The sequence below is a fragment of the Nomascus leucogenys genome, chromosome 16 (assembly GCF_006542625.1).
Source record: "Nomascus leucogenys isolate Asia chromosome 16, Asia_NLE_v1, whole genome shotgun sequence".
Taxonomy (NCBI): Eukaryota; Metazoa; Chordata; class Mammalia; order Primates; family Hylobatidae; genus Nomascus; species Nomascus leucogenys.
The window spans coordinates 77,509,509-77,531,743 of NC_044396.1; the positions used below are offsets into that span (position 1 = coordinate 77,509,509).

A 22,235-nucleotide genomic window follows, 5' to 3' on the forward strand; every position below is an offset into this window, starting at 1 on the left:
AGGCAGCGCAGAAGGCCCAGTGTTTGCTTTTATTTCATCCAACAGAAGGTTCTATTTGTGGAAGCGAACAGACGCTAGGGATTAGAGCTGGGAGGGGGCAGGAAAAGGGAAAAAAAAAAAGCCACATCCACTACCACGCACAGGTCTTCCCCGGAACTACCGCGTGGGGGTGAATGACTGATTCTGGAATTCATCACCTCCCTATCCCTCTCCTTCCTCCGCTGCAGCCGGGCCTCTGCGGAGCCCACGGCTCCAACCAGAGCTCCCCAGGCGCTGGGCGGTGGGGGGATCCCCGGGGCGAAAGGCGTCGCCGCGGGGCTGCAGCGAGCGGCGGGTGCAGAGAACCGTGGTGCGCGCTCCCGCCTCGCGCCCGCAGCCCATTGTGCTTGCTGTGAATGAGGCGCGCGCACCAATCAGCGGTCGCTTCGCTCCCCGCGGCCCCGCCCCTCCCGCCCACTTCCTCGGACCCTTACGTCACGGCAACTTTTCCTCCGCCCCCTCCTTCGGCTTCTCCGCTGAACTGGGGGCCTGCCGGAGGGCGCGCGCGCCGCATTCTGCCCAGCCCAGCCCAGCCCGGGGGGCGTGTGCGCGCGTCCAGACCGGCCCGGGACGCACCACCTGCGCCCGAGCGCGCGCTGCCCGGAGCATCCCCAGCCCTCAGTCCACCCCCATTCCCCCCACCTCCTGCTCCCTCTCCCCTCCCCCCAGTCTCCTCCCTCCGCTCGGGAGACTGCTCGCCGGGCGGCGGGGCCGGAGTCGTCGCAGCCACCTCATTGCACAACCCGGCTTCCCAACTGTTTACACAGCCCGGCCTGTGAGTGTGTGTGTATACAGCGTGAGTCACCGGGAGGCGGAGGAGGTGGAGGAAAAGGAGAAGGAGGAGTGCACTGGCCGGGATCGGTGCAGCGCTCACACTCACTCACAGTCACTCTCTCTGAGCGCGTCTCGCTCCCTCTCATACACGCCCGGAGCCCAGGAGCGCGCAGGATCCCGAGCGCCGCGAAAAAGTTCTCCCGGATTTTGCTCGAGACTCATCGCTTTGGGAAGTGCATTTGCTTCGTGGCTCCGCTGAGCCTGCTGAATCCTGTCCTCGCGGCTCGGGACCCCGGGATCGCTGGCCGCTGCCGCCGCCGCCTCTGCCTCGCGGACTGTCGGCAGCCTCGGCAACAATAGTGGCGGCCGCCCCCAGCGAGGCTCCGGGAGCCCTTGTCTGCGGGGGTCCGGGGACTCCAGCCGGCCTCCGCCCCCCGGACGCACAGCCAGCGTGGTCCCCGCGTGCAACGCGAGCGCCGGGGAGCGGCTCCTGCTTTGCCCCTCGTGGGGGCCGAGCCAAGACCAGTCTGCAAACTCCATCCCGCCAGCTGGAAGAAGTCGCGGAGCCGGCGCCAAGCCCGCAGCGTCTTCCCGCGCGGATCCCGGGACTTAAAAAGCCGGGGCCACCCCGGCCCAGGACGGGATGCGGGTCGGTCCGGTGCGCTCTGCCATGAGCGGCGCCTCGCAGCCCCGCGGCCCGGCCCTGCTGTTCCCAGCCGCCCGAGGCGTCCCGGCCAAACGCCTGCTGGACGCCGACGACGCGGCGGCCGTGGCGGCCAAGTGCCCGCGCCTCTCCGAGTGCTCCAGCCCCCCGGACTACCTCAGCCCCCCCGGCTCTCCCTGCAGCCCGCAGCCCCCGCCTGCCGCTCCGGGGGCCGGCGGCGGCTCCGGGAGCGCGCCGGGGCCCAGCCGCATCGCCGACTACCTGCTGCTGCCCCTGGCCGAGCGCGAGCATGTGTCCCGGGCGCTGTGCATCCACACTGGCCGCGAGCTGCGCTGCAAGGTAGGTGCTCCCGGGCCAGGACCCGGCTGGGGTCGAGGGCGCGGGACGGGGTGGTAGGCAAAGGTCCTTGGGGTCCGGCCAACGCTTGGGCTGGGCACAGGGCGGATCAGTAGATTGGGTCAGATAAGACGCCATTTGACCAGGTTCACGTTTTTGTGGATTGAGGGGTTTCCCATGGAGTGGTATAATGGGGGCGCCTAGAGGAAGTGCAGTGTTCAGTGGCTTTCTCTATCTGTTCCTTTCCTTAGCGCCCAGTGTAGCGCGTGGCGTTCCATATAAGTTGTGGAATTGAAACGGATTCCAGGGCCATGCCATTCCCCTTTTCTCATTCTCCTCGCTCTCCACCTCCCCCCGCCCCCGCCATGTCCTGGAAGGACGGCCTGCAGTAGGTGCCTCCTAGGAGCTTGGAGCAGCTGGCAGCTCTCTTGTCGGGCTTGCACGGCACCCGGGCTCAGTTGTAGGTGGTAAGGGGGCTGGAAGACTGTGTCCGGCTCCTGCCTTGGGGATTCTGAATTGAATCCGCGCTGGGACTAGAACACACCCTCCCAAGGGAGCAGTCCCAGAGTCATCTGCCCGAGGCGGAGGAATCTGCTCGGAGTAGAAATGTTGAAAAGCCCACACCGGCCAGGAACCCTCGCTTCGATTCACTTTATTTTCCAGCCAGCGATTTTGCTTTGAACATAGGGATCCCATCCAGGAGGAGGAGACACAGCTCCTAGAAACAGGATCCCCCGGGTCCTCCTCCTGCGCGGGTAGACGCAGAACGTTCCCACAGTCTACTTTATGCGAGCGTGACACCCCTGCTTGAGGCACCCCAGAGCACCCTCGGGCTGCTCCTTTTCACCCGAAAGATAGGATTACCCCCCAGTTAAGTCGCTTCTGGGTTTTCCGCAACTCACCTGACACTCCCAACACCCCGACCCCGTCCCGGGGCTCGCTGCTGCCACCTACTGCCCAACCCGAATGAAATTTCAAACGCATGATCAAGCCCAGTTTAATAGGGAGAAAAAAAAAACCCTTTTCTTCTCCATGACTGGGACTAAGAGCTGTTCTGGGACAAGCATGTGTGTGTGTGTGGTGGGATGGGATGGGGTGGGAGGAGGGGGCAGCAGGGGATTTTTCTAGCTGGTGCCAGAGCAGCCAGGCCTCTTAGAGGTGGGGTGAGTCTGGCCATTGTGCAACCCCTTCCAGTTCCTCTGAGCAGATAATAGCTGAATCCAGATGGTGACAGCCCGTGTGTCACCGTTTCCAGTTGAGTCTAGGATATGAGTAACTGGACTAAACAAAAGGTCTTTAAAGAGACCAGCCAGCTTCCTAGAAGAGAGGAGATTGCTACTCATTTCTAGGGGTGGGGTCGGGTGTGGGGGGATAAACAAACAAGTGAAAAACCCATTCGCAGGATCCCATACCCCTCCTGTGAGAATTGTAACTCAAGGCTGCTTACATTTGAGTCGGACTGTGGGCAGGTTGCTTAAGGCTGCATTGTCCCAGCCTCCCCCTCCAAGTCATCTGTTCCTTCTGATTAATGACAGCTTTGCATGTTCTCTGGCCCCTGCTTCCCCTTGGAGGCTGCAGAGTCACCACATTCTGTGCCCTTTCTGTGTTGAGCACTTTGGGTCTGCAGGAGGCACATGTACGTCCAGGGACTGCTTTTCAGCTCCTGGACAGGCCAGGGGCCTCCTTCTATCAGCCACTCAACTAGTGTGGCCTGCAAACAGGAAAGGGCCACAGAGGGTGGGGGGTTTGCTTAGCTCTCAGGGGCTGATGGAAGATGGGAACATGTACACGAGACAGTTCTTTCAAATCATCTGTGTGAAAGCGGGTAACCCTCTGGGTATTTGCAAGTCTAGAGCTCTAGGTGTTACTGGTTTTAAAGGTGTCAGGGGCAGCTGGGGCTGCGTAAGGTAAGGTGGCAGAGGAAACGGAGTAGGTGAATGGAACTTACTCACATCCTAAGCCCAAAGGTTGAGAACTTCTGCTCAGCTCCCTCAGGGGTTTGGGAGGCCGCCTTTGCTTTTCTAGCCCCCTAAATGGGCCCCCTTCTCTCTACAGGTGTTTCCCATTAAACACTACCAGGACAAAATCAGGCCTTACATCCAGCTGCCATCGCACAGCAACATTACTGGCATTGTGGAAGTGATCCTTGGGGAAACCAAGGCCTACGTCTTCTTTGAGAAGGACTTTGGGGACATGCACTCCTATGTGCGAAGCCGGAAGAGGCTGCGGGAAGAGGAAGCCGCCCGGCTCTTCAAGCAGATTGTCTCCGCCGTCGCCCACTGCCACCAGTCAGCCATCGTGCTGGGGGACCTGAAGCTTAGGAAGTTCGTCTTCTCCACGGAGGAGAGGTGAGCGGCCGCCACAGCTTCTCCTGTGGCCTTTTGGAACCAAAGCGAAGGTGCAGGTTGTGTAGTTAGGTGCTGTGTGTTGGTGCAAAACAAAGTCAAGGGCTTATATGTCCCAGATTTAGTATTTAGAGCTTCTGTTCCTGAGGAGTCACAGCCAAGGTTGGTTTATTCTGCATTCTCTTGGACGGGGTCTGGGGACACTGTGGCGCTTCTGTGGGATGGCACGTGTTGACAGGGCGCCCTTCCTCTCCTACCCCAGGATCAGGTTCATTCCCCATTGTTGTCAGAAAGGTCAGTTGTCTGGGGTACACATATTAAACTGCCCTTTACAAGATTGCCTTCTGAAGGAAGTGTTCAAATCTTCGCTTATGCCAAGTGCTGTTTTTGTACCTGGAAGGTTTCACAGAGCTAGTGAGACTGTCATATATGCAGAATTCCGCCCTCTTGTTTCACACGGCATTCCTCTCCCATCCCAGGCCGGGTTCTCTGTAACGTCACATTCTCTGGTGACTTTTTAGACAGCTTGTTTGGATCCGTCTTCAGAAAATAGCCACATTGAATAGTAGATGGAAGTTGGTTAGGATGGCTTGCTAAATATAGATCATAGCTTACCTCATAAAGAACAAGATGAGCTTGATAAGAGAGTAATGAGGCATTAAGATTCAAAGCTGAGGTTTCAGCTAGAGAATTCAGGAAGCCGCATGAGATAGACCACACTTGATTTTAAGAGCGAGCCACATCCCTTGTGGAAAGATTACGAGCAGTAAGGCTGTAACATTGTAGAGGTGAGAGTGAGTGAGTTTGTTGTAAGAAGTGGGCTTATCTCACCTGTGCATTTTTACCTTTGACTCCAGAGCATACGAAACAGTACAGGGTTGAGCTGTCATAAAGCATGACTTTGTATCTGACCTCGCAATAATTATTGGAGCACACTGATTAGCAAAGAAAAGCAAACTGTTGGCAATGAAGAAGTTTGTAATTCCTGGAACATGCTCCTTTGATATGGTGATGCATTTTCTGAAACATGCCTTACACACCTCCTTACTAGCTTTTGAAATCTGCATTGCACAGGAGAATATCATGGGCATGGGGTTTGGCAACCCGGGGGTTAAGCAATGTCAGGCTGACGCTATTCGTGTAACCAGCACAGGTGCAGGGTTTTAGTGCTGTAGCAGCCAATCAGGGACAGACAGTGTGGGTTGAGTCATATTTTCCGTTTACAGAACCAATGGGTATTTTACATAACGACAGGGAGGTCACGCTGAGGACATACTGAAGTTAGCACATGTATACTACACTCCAGGGAACAGGAAGGCAGGAAAAAAAAAAAAAGCAGACCTTTGAGAGGAAAAGGAATTGACCCATCAGCCAGTACCAAATGTTTGTATTTAACTTCACAAGTGACTTACTGAAACAGGGCTATTTCAGAGAAGCAGGCAGAGACAGGGTGTCACCGGATATTAGAGCTTCCCCACCACATGGCTTTGAGTTTTGGGGGATCCAGGAGACTTGGGTGGCTGGTTCTGAATAAGGAGGCACCTGCAGCTTCATAAGAGAGCCTTTGACTGAAGGTGTTTTCGACTTTAGTTGTTACCTGAACAGAGACCCCCCTGTAGAATACATATGCTCACATGTTGATGTGCCATCCCAGGGGGAGTGTGTGTCCCTGTGTAAGAATTTCAGGGGCCCTGCGGCCCTGAAATTCATCAGCCACTTTTGTTTGCTCGCATAACCTCTCTGTCCAGGAAAAGTGTTCTTTGCAATTAAACACCCCAATAAATGTAATTAACATTCCTTGCAACTTTCCCACTCGAATTGTTGCAGCCTGGGCCCAGGTGAACAAAGTTCTCTCCATGTGCATGTATCAGTGTGGGCACCGGCGCTGATGACCTGTGTGCAATAGCAGTGACTTTCGGCTCCGTGTTCTGTAATGCAGTGTGGGTCCAGGTAGCCCCGGCAGTCATAAGAGAGAAGATTGGGTTCGTAGGATGTTCAGGCCCTCCCTGAAGAAGTAGGATATGCTGCTTTTCCCTGATAGCTTTTGTAGAGAATGCAGCATTCTGAGACAGGCTCCCAGTTCTGCAATGGGAACTTAGTAAATTGCGTAACTCCTATTAGGATATCTCTTGTAAGCTCTAGCATTATGAATACTATTTGGGGCTTTGCATCATACCCTCCACCCCAGGCGCTCTGTCGATACTTTGCAAACATTTATTGCAGTTCGTGTTGGTTTGTGAAATCACGAGTGCCCTCGGTAGTTGCAGGGCACTGCTTATTGGACGAAGGGGTAAATAGCATTCCTGGAGCCTTTGCTGTTAGTGCCTGTGGGCGCTGTTATTGGGAAGGCTTTGTTTTTCATAGCAGCTGGTGTGGAAATAATGGCTTGGTTCCTGTCTCTTGCAGAACTCAGCTCAGACTAGAAAGTCTAGAAGACACACACATAATCAAGGGGGAAGATGATGCTTTGTCAGACAAACATGGCTGCCCAGCCTACGTGAGCCCTGAGATCCTCAACACCACTGGGACCTACTCCGGAAAGGCTGCGGACGTTTGGAGCCTGGGGGTGATGCTCTACACCCTTCTGGTTGGACGATACCCCTTCCATGACTCAGACCCCAGTGCCCTTTTCTCCAAAATTCGGCGTGGACAGTTCTGCATTCCTGAACACATTTCCCCCAAAGCCAGGTGCCTCATTCGCAGCCTCTTGAGACGGGAGCCCTCCGAGAGACTCACTGCCCCCGAGATCCTACTGCACCCCTGGTTTGAGTCCGTCTTGGAACCTGGGTACATCGACTCAGAAACAGGAACTTCAGACCAGATCGTTCCAGAGTACCAGGAGGACAGTGACATTAGTTCCTTCTTCTGCTAATCCCAAAAACCTCAGAAACCTCATAATTCTTACACCTGGCATTTCCATTTCTAAAGATGGACAGGCCCTTTGGCGTGGTACCAACCAGATAATGACTGCATCAGGATGAAAGCTGCTGAACTCGGCATGGCGCCTCCTCTTCTCTGTTGGGATGAGTGACTTTATTGATTTGAGCAGCATATGCTGTGATTGGCTGCCCTGCAAAGTTGTTTCCCTTAAGGAACCCTCGCCAACTATCTCTGCTGGATTTGGGAGTTCCGCATCTTTTATGGAGGGCAAAGAGTATGGACATTTTACACCCGGTGGTCAAGTGTGTAATAAACTTGAGCATTCGAATGGGAGAAAAAGCAAATCGCACAACGACATATTTTGGGTCATGACCGTATTTTTAACAAGGTGACAAATTGGGCCGATAAATCTGCCATCTTTGAACTCATCTTTGGTGGCTAGACATGCTACCGCAGCTTCTCTGATGGGAAAGTTCCTTTTTTGGCTTAACACTCACCCTTTCTTCACACTCACATTTACCAATGACTCTGCTCCGTTTTTGGAGCAGACTGTTTTAAGTTGCTCAGGAGCCTGACGGAACCATGAACCCAGACTCTCCGCTGTTTCCTGCCAAGACCTCATCTGCACTAATGCCTTCTCCCCGACCTTGACACTTTGCCCCTTTAGCTATAAAAGCACTTACCAGCCGAACGTGGAACAGTATCACAAAAGATTCCATCTCCCAATGATTTCAGAACTCTGAGCTCAGACAGAGAGACTCCATATTTTAAAAAATAATTTGAGTGCTTGGAAACTATTAGCTTTTTAAGTTCCTTCCAAATATGTTAGTACCTACCCTTTACTTTTTCCCCAAGACCATCTCAGGGTGGAGCGTTCTGTCTAGGAGAAGAAAGATAAGGAGGCTCCCACCCACCTCTCCCAAGAGCAGACATTAAACATCTTTGTGCTTTGAAGAGAGTGAATTTTGGATAGTCTTGTGATTCTCAAACTCACTTCCAGAATTATACTTTAACCCCTCCCAGATATGGTCCGCCTCTGGCATTGTATGTGCATCTGCAGTTTTGCATGATGGGTTGTTAATATTTCAAATGTGTGGTTTATGAATACGTCTGTATTATCGGCTTCTGGAGTGAAACAGCAAACCCCAAATCTTCAAAGTTGGAAGGAACTTTAAAAATCATCCGGTCCAATCTCTTTCCTCCTTCTGCCACCTCCCAAGGCAGAAATCCCCTTTTCAGCTTCTTTCGTAGGTGGGAATCCGGCCTCTGTTAGATATATCCGGAGATGGAAGCTCACTCCCCTACAAAAGATAGAGCTTAATGGAGAAATTGCAACTTTCATTAAAAAACAAGTTCAGATGAAATATCAGTAACTGTCTTGGACAGTGCTGAAATCAGGTGGTTAAACGGGTAAACAAAATATACTGTATTTTGAGAAATGGCACAAAAACAGGCAGTCATCTTTAAGGGCTACGCCTAGGCAAACTACTAACATGCATTGTGAGAATGCCGTGTATACCTCACGTACTGTGTACTTTGTACATATATTTTACCTTTTATACCTATGTTCGATTTTGTTTTGTTTTGTTTTGTTTTGTTCTGGCTTTGAGGCTTGTTTTGTTGTCTGTGTCTGTCTGAATAACCTGCGTGTCTAAAACCACGTGAAATGTGAATGATTATTGGCAATATTACCTTGACAGAATCATGGGACTTTGAGAAGAGGGAGGACAGAGGCCTCTGTCGCACTAACGCTCTCGTGGTTGCTCGACTGTTGTATCTGTGATACATTATCCGACTAAGGACTCTGGGCTGGCAGGGGCTTCTGTCGGGAAAGCTAGAAACACTAGGTTCTTCCTGTACATATGTGTATATATGTGAACAGTGAGATGGCCGTTTCTGACTTGTAGAGAAATTTTAATAAACCTGGTTTCGTAAATAGGTGTGGTGAATTTCTTTCGAGCTCAATCTGCTTTGCCTTTTGCAATTTCATGCAGAGGTTGCAAAGGTCTCTGGCCTCAGGGCTTATAGTCTAGTTGGGGGTGGGCAGCAAGGGGAAGGTGGAAGAGTAGAGATGATGAGGATCATCAGTGACCTTTGGCAGACTTGAACCCATTTGATTTTTTCATTTCAGTGGGCAAATTTATTTTGATGGATGAAGCCCATTGGGTGTTGATGCGTGCTTTGTGTTGAATTTAGACTCGGGAAACATTTTTTATTTTTTATACTCTTTCATAGCAGAATCAGAATCAAGAAACGTTTGAAGACGAGCATTCATAAATTAACCTTGAGTTGTAAAAATCAGCTTGTCTTTTTTGGGCCATGGACCCTTGAGAATTTGATAAAGCTATGACCACTCTTGAGAACAGTGTCACATGTATAAAACAAAATTTTGTTATCATTGCAGAGGTTCACACAGATCTCTGGAGGCATCATGGGACTTCGGATTGTGAACCAATCCCCCTTCATTAGACTTAATTAAAATGGCTAAGCAAGCCGTTTTCTTTTTTTATTTTTTGAGACGGAGTCTCGCTCTGTCGCCCTGGGAGTGCAGTGGCGCAATCTCGGCTCAATACAACCTCTGTCTCCCAGGTTCAAGTGATTCTCCTGTCTTTGGCCTCCTGAGTAGCTGGGACTACAGGCGCCCGCCATCATGCCCAGCTAATTTTTGTATTTTTAATAGAAACGGGGTTTTACCATATTGGCCAGGCTGGTCTGGAACTCCTGACTTCCTGATCCACCCACCTCAGCCTCCCAAAGTGCTGGGATTGCAGGCGTGAGCCGCTGCACCCGGCCAAGAAAGGCATTTTCTTTCTTGTACTTTTTTCTTTCTATAAGTGTGAAAATGGAAATGGAAGCAAGGAAAATACTAAGGTGACATTAATTTGAATCACAAAAGTAGAGAAAGGAAAAGGGTTTTTTATTGTTTATAGCTTAACTATTTATAGCTTCACTTCAGAATCTAGTCTAAATGAAGTAAATTTGTATCCGGATTGATTTTTAAAAATACTTCACATTGTAAAGCGTAACAACAGAAAAATGCACATGTAAGTGTGTAGCTCAGTGAATTTTCACAAACAATACACAGGCATAACCAATAGATCTAGAAAGCAAAACACCGGGAAGTCCTCAGGAACCTCTGCCTGCCCTTTTCAATTTTTGCCTGGTGCCTGCTCTAAGCGTAACCACCATGGGATGGAATTTTAATTCTAACCTGTATAAGTTAGGATGAGGACCAACTCGTCAACTCTGGACTCACACGAAGAGGCGGACAGAAGTTAGTGATGACACAATTACCCTTTTTTAGGACTCAGGCTGAGATCAGCCAGGAAAGCAGACGTATGACACTGAAGTTAGAGCAGCTCAGGCCTTGTGACCCAGGAACTTAAGAAATGTAAAAATCATCTCAGAAGCAACGTGGGAAATGGCCAAATGCCTGGGTAGCTTAGGAACTCGGAAGTTGGGGATTGGTCTCTGGCCATCCCATGAATAGGACTTTAAACCCCAAAGTTCCTGAAGCAGGCCTCACAACAGACCTTGTTGCCTGCTCCAATGAACCCAGACGAGGCTCAGCGTGACTTCTTGGGCATTCAGGATGCTAATACTATGGACTTCATCGAGGTTTTAATCTAAGGATTTCAAAAGACTTTGCAAGCAATTAAGGTTATAACACCTCTTTGTACTGTTGCATGCACCAGATGGACAGAAATATGGGTCAGGATTGGCTGGGATGACATGTGATACCACAAATCCATACATTTAATCTCTTCTAAGGTTGGAACAAATCTGGGGCAATTGCAACCAGTTCAATTATACAAGGTCAGAATGAGTGTGCTGAAAAGCTGGCTGCTTTTATTTTCCCTTGTGTCCTCAACATACTTGTCATTTGAGGAAGTCATCCAAGTAACATCTCAATAACCTCTTATTCGTGTCATATTTTCTGGAAGTTTCTCCTCTCCTCCCCAGGGAGTCACAGCACATGAGTGAAATAGGCAAGTCAAATATTTCCCTGAAGTTGAAAAAACTGAGGCTCAAACATCTTTCAGTAGCTACTCAGGAGTAAGCAGCTCAGAGCTGGGATATGAACTCGGGTCTTTGGATTCCATGCCCAATGTTGTTGCTGTGTCTACACGCCACCACACAAAGTCTCCTGGTAAGAATAATGATGAGAGAAAGTGGTTCAAGACAAATACAAATACTGAATTTTTAGCTCCACAAATGTCTTCAAATGACCCAGTATGTCAATTATAAATGTGTAGGCATTATGGAAGATGAGCAATCCATTATTCATTCAACAAACATTTACGGGGCACCTACCATGTGCCAGACATTGTGGTAGACCCTTGGGAAATAGATGACTGAGGCTCAGTTCTGGCTCACTGAATGGAAAGCTCCAAGAAGTCAGGGAATGTGACAGTCTTGTTCTCCCCTGGCTCCTCAGCACCAGCACAGTGCCTTCCACAAGAAATTTGTCAAAAGCCACCATGGGCTGGGTGTGGTGGGTCACACCTGTAATCTCAGCACTAGCGCTTTGGGAGGCCAAGGCAGGAAGATCATCTGAGGCCAGTTGGAGACCACCCTGGGCAACAACAAAACCTCATCTCTATTATTTATACACACACACACACACACGTGTATATATATACACATATATATTATACATAATATATATATTATATACATATGCATATGCATGCCAATTGGATGCATCGGTGGGTGGGTGGGTGGATGGATGGATGGATGAGTGGACTGGTGGATGGATGAGTGGACTGGTAGCTGGATGAATGGCTATCCCCTAGCAGCTGAGTCTAATGGACCTCTAAGTCAAAGAGCCAAGGGCACAAAAGTGAAGTCTTGTGACTAGGATCTCTTCCTAGTTCCAAAGTTTTTTGCTGTATGACTGTGAATGGGCAGTCTGCCTGGTTCTTATTTGCTCATCTATTTTTAATTTTTAATTTTTTGAGATGGAGTCTCACTCTTTTCCCAGGCTAGAGTGCAGTGGCATGATCTCGGCTCACTGCAACCTCTGCCTCCCTGGTTCAAGTGATTCTTTTGCCTCAGTCTCCCTAGTAGCTGGGATTACAGGCACCCACCACCACACCCAGCTAATTTTTGTAATTTCAGTAGAGACAGGGTTTTATCATGTTGGCCAGGCTGATCTCAAACTCCTGACCTCAAGTGATCTGCCCGTCTCAGCCTCCCAAAGTGCTGGGATTACAGGCATGAGCCATTCTGCCCAACCAAGTGCCACATACTTTCAAATGACCAGATCTCTACCAGATCTTGTGTGAACTCAGAGCAAGATCTCACTTATCACTAAGGGGATGACCCAAAGCCATTCATGAAGCATACACCTCCATGATCCAAATAGCTCCCACCAGGCCCCATCTCCAACATTGGAGATTACAATTCAACATGAGATTTTCACGGGGACAAATATCCAAACCATATCAGGCATTGCAGCAATGAAGATTATGGAGTTGGCTTTTCAGCATGGCTTTAACTGGGAAAAGGAGGATCCCCACCACCCCCAGAAAAGAGGAGCAGGATTTCATTACTAACTCCTGGCAACTGCCCACATCAGATTTCAGTTGATTCTCTAATGATTTGATTGCAGTCAACAACTTAGTGGTCCTGGAAGCATTACCTCTCAATCCTGCTAGATGTTTTGCAGTACGCATCTTATTCTACCCTCTCAGCAACCCTGTGAAGAGGATGCTTTGTCCCCATTGACCAGATGTTGGTGCTGAGATCCAGAGGCTGAAGAATTTGCCCAAGATCACACAGCTAATGAGTGGGTGGGTGAAACTCTAACCCTGAAGTGCAAAACTTTAGATCTTTGCCTTTTTCTCCCCTGTGCTTTCCACATTGGGTCTGATGTGCTAGGCCAGCAACACGATGTCTTCTTTTTGGAGCAGCCATTTTGCTGGGAGATTTTTTACTAAGGAGAGTACAGCATGCTGGGTCAGCCCTGATTTCTGTGTGTGATTTCTACCAGTGGAGAGACACCAAGAGAGTGATCACGATGCACTAAGGGCCCTGCTAAGTGCCTCACATAAATTATTAGCAAGTGATAACCTCACAGCACACTTTGACGCAGTACTGTTATCATCCCCCTTTTGTAGCTTAAGACACTTAGAGACACTGAGGCTCAGAGAGGGTAGGTGGTTTGCCCAAAGTTACACAGCACAGCGTTCATTTTCTACCCTTAACGTGAAGGCTTACTGCTCTTTGTTTTTAGAACTGGGAGCGGAGTGCATAAATAATTTAGTGCTAAGTGCAATATGGTGTCCTGCAACAGAGAAAAGGACATTATTGGAAAAATGAGTGAAGTCAGAATGAAGTCTGGAGTTCAGTAATAATGCATTAATGTTGGTTTCTTAGTTATGATAAATGTACTGTGGTAATGTAAAATGGTAGCCTTAGAAGAAACTGAATGAGGTATATATATATATATAGGCACTCCCTGTACCATCTTTGCAACTTTTCTTTAAAAATTATTCCAAAATAGAAAGTTTATTTTTCAATTAATTTATTCTTTTTGAGATGGAGTCTAGCCCTGTTGTCCAGCCTGGAGCGCAATGGCATGATCTCGGCTCACCGCAGCCTCTACCTCCCAGGTTCAAGTGATTCTCCTGCCTCAGCCTCCCAAGTAGCTGGGATTACAGGTGCCCACCACTATGCCCGGCTAATTTTTATATCTTCAGTAGAGACGGGGTTTCACCATGTTGGCCAGGCTGGTCTCAAACTCCTCACCTTAGGTAATCCACTTGCTTCGGCTTCCCAAGGTGCTGGGATTACAGGCGTGAGCCACCGCGCCTGGCCAAAAGTTTATTTGTAAAAAGATATTTAGTTTGCACTTCTCCCTTTTTCAGCCAGGGGAAGCTAAGGCTGAGACTGGGGAAATTAATAGCCAAGTAGCTGTAAGCTACTCCTGACTCAGCACCCTCAGGCCTTCACCTGAAGCTCGAGCTTCCTGGGTGCCTGTTGGTGTGATCTGAGTGACCTTCTAGAACGTGGCATGAGATGAGTGTATGCATGGTGCTTCCATGGAATGTGTCAGAAACTTTTCTCGACATGGGACATGGCATTTTGAAAAATCAGCTCATAGGTCTGACCTTTGGATCAGTGACCACATGAGTGTCTCCATCAGCTTCGTCATGCAGTCATCACTCTCGGTCAGCCACAGGACAGGGAGCCAGTCTGAGGGACGTGCCATGCACTCATGCATTTTCATGCCATGCCTCATTAGCTAGGAGACAGCAGGAGCAAGTTGGGAAAAATGTCGCTGCCAGCAGGGCCTGGCCTCAGTTTGAAGAGGAAGGGATTTAGGGGTTAGGGCTTGAGTACCCGCCAAAATAATTTCTCATCCAAGCTCCATTCCAAGAGGTTGTGTGGTCTGGGAGGTGGAGACACCATGCGAAAAGCTCCCCGCCTCACCAGGAGGGCTGCTCTGTGATAAGGCAGATGGGGCCAGGAAGCAGGTTAGTTTACACTCCTCCCATTTTACAGATGGGGAGCTGAGTTTGAGAGAGGGGAAAGAACAGCCAATGTGCGGCCAGTGCTCGTTTTGTATTTGTACTTTTGTTGCTCTGTAGCTGGTGTTTAAGCTGGGTTCTAAATTCCTGATGATTGACATCTTTTTTCACTTCTACACTGCAGAACAGAATTGGTGAGTGACATTTCATAGGCAGCCCCCTAACGCTCAGTCTGTCTCAGACACCCTGCTGGATGGCCTGTGCCTACTGGGAGCGGAGAAAAGAAATAATGACAATAATAACGATGATAGGAACCCCCATGAATTAAGTACTTGCTATTTGTCCAACCCTGCCTTTGGTACTTTGAAAGCGTGTCTCATTTAATTCTCACAACAACTCTGTGGGGAAGATATTCTTATCTGCCCCATTTTACAGGTAAGTCCATGAAAGCCCAGAAAGTTTAAGTAACTTGCTCAAGGCCAGGCATGATGGCTCATGCTTGTAATCCCAGCACTTTGGGAGGCCAAGGCAGGCGGATCATCTGATGTCAGGAGTTTGAGACCAGCCCGACCGACACGGTGAAACCCTTTCTCTACTAAAACTACAAAAATTAGCCAGGCATGGTGGTGCATGCCTGTAATCTCAGCTACTCGGGAGGCTGAGGCAGGAGAATCACTTGAACCCAGGAGGCGGAGGTTGCAGTGAGCCAAGATGGTGCCACTGCACTCCAGCCTGGGTGACAGAGCGAGACTCCATCTCAAAAAAAAAAAAAAAAAAAAGAAAGAAATGGAGTCTTGCTCTGTCACCCAGGCTGGAGTGCAGTGGTATAATCTCGGCTCAGTGCAGTCTCTGCCTCATGGGTTCGAGTGATTCTCCTGCCTCAGCCTTCAGCCTCCTGAGTTGCTGTGACCACAGGTGCACGCTACCAGGCCAGGCTAATTTTTTGTATAGACAGGATTTTTCCATGTTGCCCAAGCTGGTCTTGAACTCCTGAGCTCAAGCAATCTGCCTGCGTCAGCCTCCAAAAGTGCTAGGATTACAGGTGTGAGCCACTGCGCCTGGCCAACGTTTACCTTTCGTATTATATTCCCACAATTAAAGCCTTATCTTGTCAGTGTCTCTGGGTGGAGACCCTTACCTCTTTTGGGGGAAAACGCCAACACCTCAAGGAGCTGGCAGTAAAGAGCAAGGACCTTGAACTTTAGGGCTAGAGAGACCTGGTATCAAATCCCAGCTCTATTGCTGTTAATCAGCTGTGTGACCCAGACAAGTCACGTGACCTCTCCATGCCTCAGGCGTGGTAATAACTGAAATGCCAGGAATACTATCTACCCCGTACAGCTGCGGCTGTGAGGATTCCATGAGTAATGCATAGTCCAAGGTGCCACATAGTAGGCTTGAAATTCAGACAAAATCCTTACAAGTGGGAAGAACCCAGCTGGGAAGTCAGACAGACCTGGATTTGAATCCCAGACTAGCTCGTTCTTTGCTCTGTGACCTTCAGCAAGTTGCAACATCTCTCTGGCCCATTATTGTCTCATCCATAAAATGAGAACCTAGTAATGGGTGTTCTGCAGGGCTCTGGGGCTGCGGGCAGCATTGGTGATAAAACACGCTGAGGGCCTGCTTTGGAGGGGGTGCTCATCTGGGATTGCAGTCAGAGATCAGTGTCCTTGTCATAATTATGCATTTTCCCCTCTCTCCTTTGTCTCCCCTGCTCTTTCTCCGCTGCTGTGCAGGTTTGCGGAGGCCAGTGTTGACTGTTCCACAATGGCTTGGAGGGGAGGACAGTGGCAGGGAGCAGAGCGGTGCCCAGGAGCCACAAAACCATGGCAGTCAGGCAGCCTTCTAGCCTCCTGCTGCCCGAGAGTCAGCTGACCTTGATCTTAGTTCAGGGGAGCTGAGAGCAGTCTGCCTTCTCTGACCTTATCCAGCCATCAGCACCTCCCGTGCTCAGAAACTCCTCTTGTGGGGAGAAGTGGTTAAGTGAGAGGGCTGGAGTCACAGAGGCCCTGAGTTTGAAGTGTAGCTTTAGAACTCACCTGCTGAGGAAATGAACTGCTTCATCCTCACTTGTCTTATCTGTAAAATGGGTGGTAAGAATTCCTGCCTCCTGAGATCATTTCGCAGTTTAAATCGGATCATACCTGTAAAATATTTCCCACACTCCTGACACATACAAAGTGCTCAGTGAATGTTGGCTATCAAGAATTTGGGTCAAAGAAGGTCAAAATCAACGAGTCGATTCATTACAAATGTGCTAAACTGTGCTTCTCGTAAGTAGGGCTGGGGGATCTTGTTAAGATGAGCATTCTGTTCATCAGGGCTGAAGTGGGGCCAGAGACTCTGCATTTCCAACCAGTTCCTGGGTGAGGCCGATGCTGCTGGCGTTCAGACCACAATTAGAACAGCTCAGGGTTGAAACCGCTCCCTCCTTCTCTCCTTTCCTCCTTTCCTCCCTCCCTTCCTTCCTTCCTTCCTTCCAGGATCCAGAGTGCAGTGGCATGATCACAGCTCACCTCAGTCTCGACCTCCTGGTCTCAAGCAATCTTCCCACCTCACTCTCCCAAGCAGCTGGGACCACAGGCCTGCATCACTACACTCAGCAAATTTTTGTATTTTTTGTAGAGATGGGGTTTCGCCATGTTGCCAGGCTGGTCTCTAACTCCTGGGCTCAAGCGATCAGACTGCCTCAGCCTCCCAAAGCGCTGGGATTACAGGCGTGAGTCACAGAGCCCAGCAAAACCCATTTTCAAACAGTGACCTGTTAAGGCTTGGTTCTGATGAGCTAATTCCTGAAAATCGGTATATTCGGGGTAAATCCAGGAGAAAGGGAGTGGAGAGGAGCTGGTATGATTGAGTAGCTGCTCGGCGTTGGCATTGTTGAATGAATTATCTCCTGGAATGTTGACAGCCTCCCTGAGGGATATTACCATTTCCATTGTACAGATGGGGAACCAAGACTCAGATGTTAAGTGACTTGCTCAAGTTCACACAGCTATACAGAGGTGGGGCTGGGTGAGGGCTTGGTCTCTCTGCCTCCAATCCCATCATGGTCCTCTACCTTGGAAGCAATGGCAGGAGCCTGAGAACGCAGCCGAGAGGATCTTAGGCAAGCCACCTCCTCTCTCGAGACCACGGCTTCCCTGTTAGCAAAATGGGTGGCCTGGGTGTAAATGACCTCCAAGCTCCCTCCCACCCTCCTGTTGGAAGAGTTTGTGCTATCTAATCTTATTCAGCATTCATCTGGCTGCATCCCCACTCTGCTTCCTAATTTGGTGCTGACATTCTGGTTGCAGACATATCAATTTCACCCTGTCATGTCAGTAACACCAGCAGAACTGCTGGACGCAGTCATCTTCCCAACAGCAGATGAAACGGTGTAGCAGTGACCAGAATAAACTCAGCACTTGGGCCAGACAGAACATTCTTCCATACCCGGAGATGAGCCTTTCAGTGTCCGCAGGTACAAAATGCCACTTGCATCAGCTCAAAGTCACATGGAATCCAGTTTCACCTGGAGCCCAGTCTTGGAGAGGCAGGAAGAGGGGCCTGCATTGCTAAGATGGGCTCACGTGCACCTGCTGAGATCGTACACCAGAGGCTAGAACTAGGCAGGATTTCTTACTGGGTTCAGATCCAGCTCTGCCACTCCTTAGTGTATGACCTTTGGCAAGTTATTTCACTTCCCCAGGTCTCAGTTTCCTTGTCTCTAAAATGAAGCTAATGGCAGTAGTTGTCTTGTGGGGTTGTGGTAAGAATTAAATGAGTTAATACATGAAAAGCTCTCAGAACAGTGCCTGGCACATGATAAGCACTCGTTGCATGCAAGTCATCCCATAAAAGTGAAATCCATCACATTTATCTGTTTTGCTTATTGTTGGATACCCAGTACCTAGAATGGTGCTTTATAGTGGTAAATATGAATATTTGTGTAATGATTAAATCAGGGGGTTCTAGTATATGTGCTGCCAAAGTGAGCACTAAATCAGCAAGGTTCCAGAGTGGTAGTTTTCAAACTGTGTTCCAAGGAACCCTAGGTTGCATCCCACTGTATGGTGGGATGGAGGGAGTGAAGAGAAACACTTGAAAAAGCATCATTCTGCTCTTTTCTCCTGCCCAGAGCCTCGCTGATTTATATGCTTTGTATGTTTATTTACACGGTTTACATGCCACCGAACCATGGCAGTCAGGCAGCCTTCTAGCCTCCTGCTTACAGGCAGAGAGCAGTCTGGCTTCTCTGACCTTGTCCAGCCATCAGCGTCTCTAGTGCTGAGAGAAACGGGTTGGAGACACTATTTTATATAGAATGGCAGAGAGAAGGCCTCTTCTGAGATGACATTTGAGTAGCGACCTGAGGAAAGTGAGAGGCAGAGTCTTCCAGGTAAAGGGATCAGCAAGTGCAAAGGCCCTGGAACAGGAAAGTGCTTTGTGTGTGTGTTGGGGACAGCAAAAGCGAGGCTTAAATCAGACACTGTGTATACGTTTTTTGAGACTGTGCCTGAGACACATTGGCTGTGACTATCACTGGTGTCATTTTATCTTCATGATGAGAAGGGCAGGTCCCATTAGATTCACATTTTATTTTATTTTGAGACAGAGTCTCGCTCTGTCGCCCAGGCTGGAGTGCAGTGGGGTGATCTCTGGTTCACAGCAGCCTTGACCTCCTGGGCTTAAGGAGGGCTCAGGCGATCCCCCGGCCTCAGGCTTCTGAGTAGCTGCGACTATAGGCATGGGCCACCATGCCTGGCTAATTTTTATAGAGACAGGGTCTCCCCATGTTTCACAGGCTGGAATTTTATGTTACATTAAAAATCATATTTATTGATGTAGAATTTCACTATAATAAAATTAATCCTTGTCTAGTGTACAGGTGGATAAGTTTTTTTTTTTTTTTTTTTATCACTCTGTCACCCAGGCTGGAGTGCAGTAGTGCGATTACGACTCACTGCAGCCTCTGTTCCCTGGGATCAGGCAGTCCTCCCACTTCAACCTCCCAAGTATCTGGGACTACAGGTGTACACCACCACACTTGGATAATTTTTGTATTTTTAGTAGAGGCAGGATTTTGCCATGTTGCCCAGGCTGGTCTTGAACTCCTGACCTCAAGTGATCCGCCCACCTTGGCCTCCCAAAGTGCTGAGATTACAGGTGTGAGCCACCGTGCCCAGCCAGTGATTTGAATTTTAAAGGATTGATTTGCCATTATTTTCATGAAATCAAATTTATTTTACTTTCTAAAAATAATCATTGAAATTATCTTCCAACAGATAGGAATATGAAATGGAGTTGTTTCCTCCTTTTGTGATTATGACACTTCCACTCTCTCCTGAAAGAAGTGTTTCTGCCCACAAAACGCTTGTCATTTAGATGGACATTGGAGAGTTAGGTAAATAACAGGTTACAGTTCCTGTCATCGTAGATCTTATAATCTAATAAACTTTTTGTCAGATATCTTGAAATCTTAATGCTTATAGGACCATAGAGACGGGTTTTCACCATATTGCCCACAGTGCTTTTGAACTCCTGGGCTCAAGTGATCTGCCCACCTTGGCCTCCAACATGCTAGGATTATAGGTGTGAGCTACCGTGCCTGGCCTGCAGGTGGATAAGATTTGACAAAGGCATCCACTCGTTTAAGTCCCACCAGAATTATAATATAGACCATTTCCATCACCACAAAAAAATCTCTCACGCCTGCTTATAGCCAAACTCTTACCAATAGCCTTTGGCAATCACTGATATAATTTGTCTCGAGTTTTGGAATTATACATTGTGCATATTTTGTGTCTACTTTCTTTCACTAGGCGTGATGCTTTTGAGATTCATCTATGCTGTTGTATGTACAGTAATGTGGCCATTCTTACAGCTGAATAATATTCCATTGCATAAATGTACCACATATTGTTTATTATTTATTTGTGTATTTATTTTTGAGACAGAGTCTCATTCTGTCACCCAGGCTGGAGTGCAGTGGCACGATCTCGGCTCCCTGCAACCTCTGCCTCCTGGGTTCAAGCAATTCTCCTGCCTTAGCCTCCCGAGTAGCTGGGATTACAGGCATGTACCACCCCATCCAGCTAATTTTTGTACTTTTAATAGAGATGGGGTTTTGCCATGTTGCTTAGGCTGCTCTCAAACTTCTGACCTCAAGTGATCTGCCCGTCTTGGTCTCCCAAAGTGCTGGGATTACAAGTGTGAGCCACAGCGCCTGGCCCCACATATTGTTTATTTCTTTACCAGTTGAACGACATCTGGATGTCTCCAGTAGGAGGTTATTTTAAAGCTGCCACAAACGTGTGTACATGCCTTTGTGTGGACATATGTTTTCATTTCTCTTGGGTAAATACCTAGAAATAAGACTGCTGGGTCACTTTTTTTTGAGACAAGGTCTTTCTCTCTTGCCTGGGCTGGAGTGCAGTGGCATGATCATAGCTCACTGCAGCCTTGACCTCCTGGGCTCCAGTGATCCTCTTGCCTCAAATTCCCAAGTAGCTGGGACTACAGGTGTGCGCTACCATGTCCAGCTAATTTTGTTTATTTTTTGTAGAGACGAGGTCTTACCGTGTTGCCCAGGCTGGTCTTACCTCCTGGGCTCAAGCAATTCTTCTGCCTTGGCCTCCCAAAGTGCTGGGATTACAGGTGTGAGCCATCGCACCCAGCCATATGTTTAACTTGATAAGGAATCACTGAATTGTTTTCCAAAGTGGCTGCACCATTTTGCATCCCCATGAACAATATATGAGAACTCTAATAGCTCCACATCTTCACCAACACTCAGCATGTCAGGTTTATTTAGTTATTTATTTATAGTTTAGCCATCCTAATAGATGTGTATGGTATCTCATTGTGGTCTAATTTTCATTTCCTTAATGACTAATTAAAGTTTAGCATCTTTTCAAATGCTTATTCTCCTGTCTTCTTTTTGTTTTTTGAAACAGAGTCTTGCCCTGTCATCCAGGCTGGATATGCAGTGGCGCAATCTCAGCTCACTACAACCTCTACCTCCCGGGTTCAAGTGATTCTCCTGCCTCAGCCTCTTGAGTAGCTGGGACTACAGGCATGTACCACCACCCCTGGCTAATTTTTGTATTTTTAGTAGAGACATGGTTTCACCATGTTGGCCAGGCTGGTCTTGAATTCCTGACCTCAAGTGATCTGCCTGCCTCGGCCTCCCAAAGTGCTGGGATTACAGGCGTGAGCCACTGTGCCCCGCCAGGATGTTGATTTTCTTATTGAGTTGTAGGAATTCCTTTTATATCCCAGATGCAAATTCTTTTTCCAATATATGTTTTGCAAATAGTTCCTTTCAGTCTATAGCTGGTCTTTGTATTCTTTTTTTTTTTTGAGATGGAGTCTTGCTCAGTTGCCCAGGCTACAGTGCAATGGCGGGATCTCAGCTCACTGCAAGCTCCACCTCCCGGGTTCACGCCATTCTCCTGCCTTAGCCTACCCAGTAGCTGGGACTACAGGCACCCGCCACCACGCCTGGCTAATTTTTTTTGTATTTTTAGTAGAGACGGGGTTTCACCGTGTTAGCCAGGATGATCTTGATCTCCTGACCTCGTGATTCGCCCATCTCGGCCTCCCAAAGTGCTGGGATTACAGGTGTGAGCCACCGCACCCGGCCTATGGTCTTAAAGGGTGTCTTTTGAAGAAGTAAAGTTTTATACTTTTACTAAGTCCAATTTATCAATGTTTTTCTTCTATGGTTCATGTATT

At 48.7% G+C, this 22,235-nt stretch overlaps 1 protein-coding gene across 1 annotated transcript; it reads left to right on the plus strand.

The window, feature by feature from the left end:
- Window positions 1-874: 874 nt before the first annotated feature.
- TRIB1 (tribbles pseudokinase 1) lies at window positions 875-8,976 on the plus strand. The gene is made up of 3 exons (XM_030795253.1): window positions 875-1,816; window positions 3,869-4,161; window positions 6,565-8,976. The coding sequence occupies exons 1-3, from the start codon at window positions 1,457-1,459 to the stop codon at window positions 7,028-7,030; spliced, it is 1,119 nt and encodes a 372-aa protein (XP_030651113.1). The 5' UTR covers window positions 875-1,456; the 3' UTR covers window positions 7,031-8,976.
- Window positions 8,977-22,235: the final 13,259 nt, after the last annotated feature.

What these genes read in the sequence shown, in the direction of transcription:
- TRIB1 (XM_030795253.1), top strand. Translation starts at nt 1,457, where the DNA reads ATGCGGGTCGGTCCGGTGCGCTCTGCCATGAGCGGCGCCTCGCAGCCC. An exon ending in GCCGCGAGCTGCGCTGCAAG is followed by an intron (nt 1,817 to 3,868) that starts GTAGGTGCTCCC and finishes TTCTCTCTACAG; the next exon opens with GTGTTTCCCATTAAACACTA. An exon ending in GTCTTCTCCACGGAGGAGAG is followed by an intron (nt 4,162 to 6,564) that starts GTGAGCGGCCGC and finishes TGTCTCTTGCAG; the next exon opens with AACTCAGCTCAGACTAGAAA.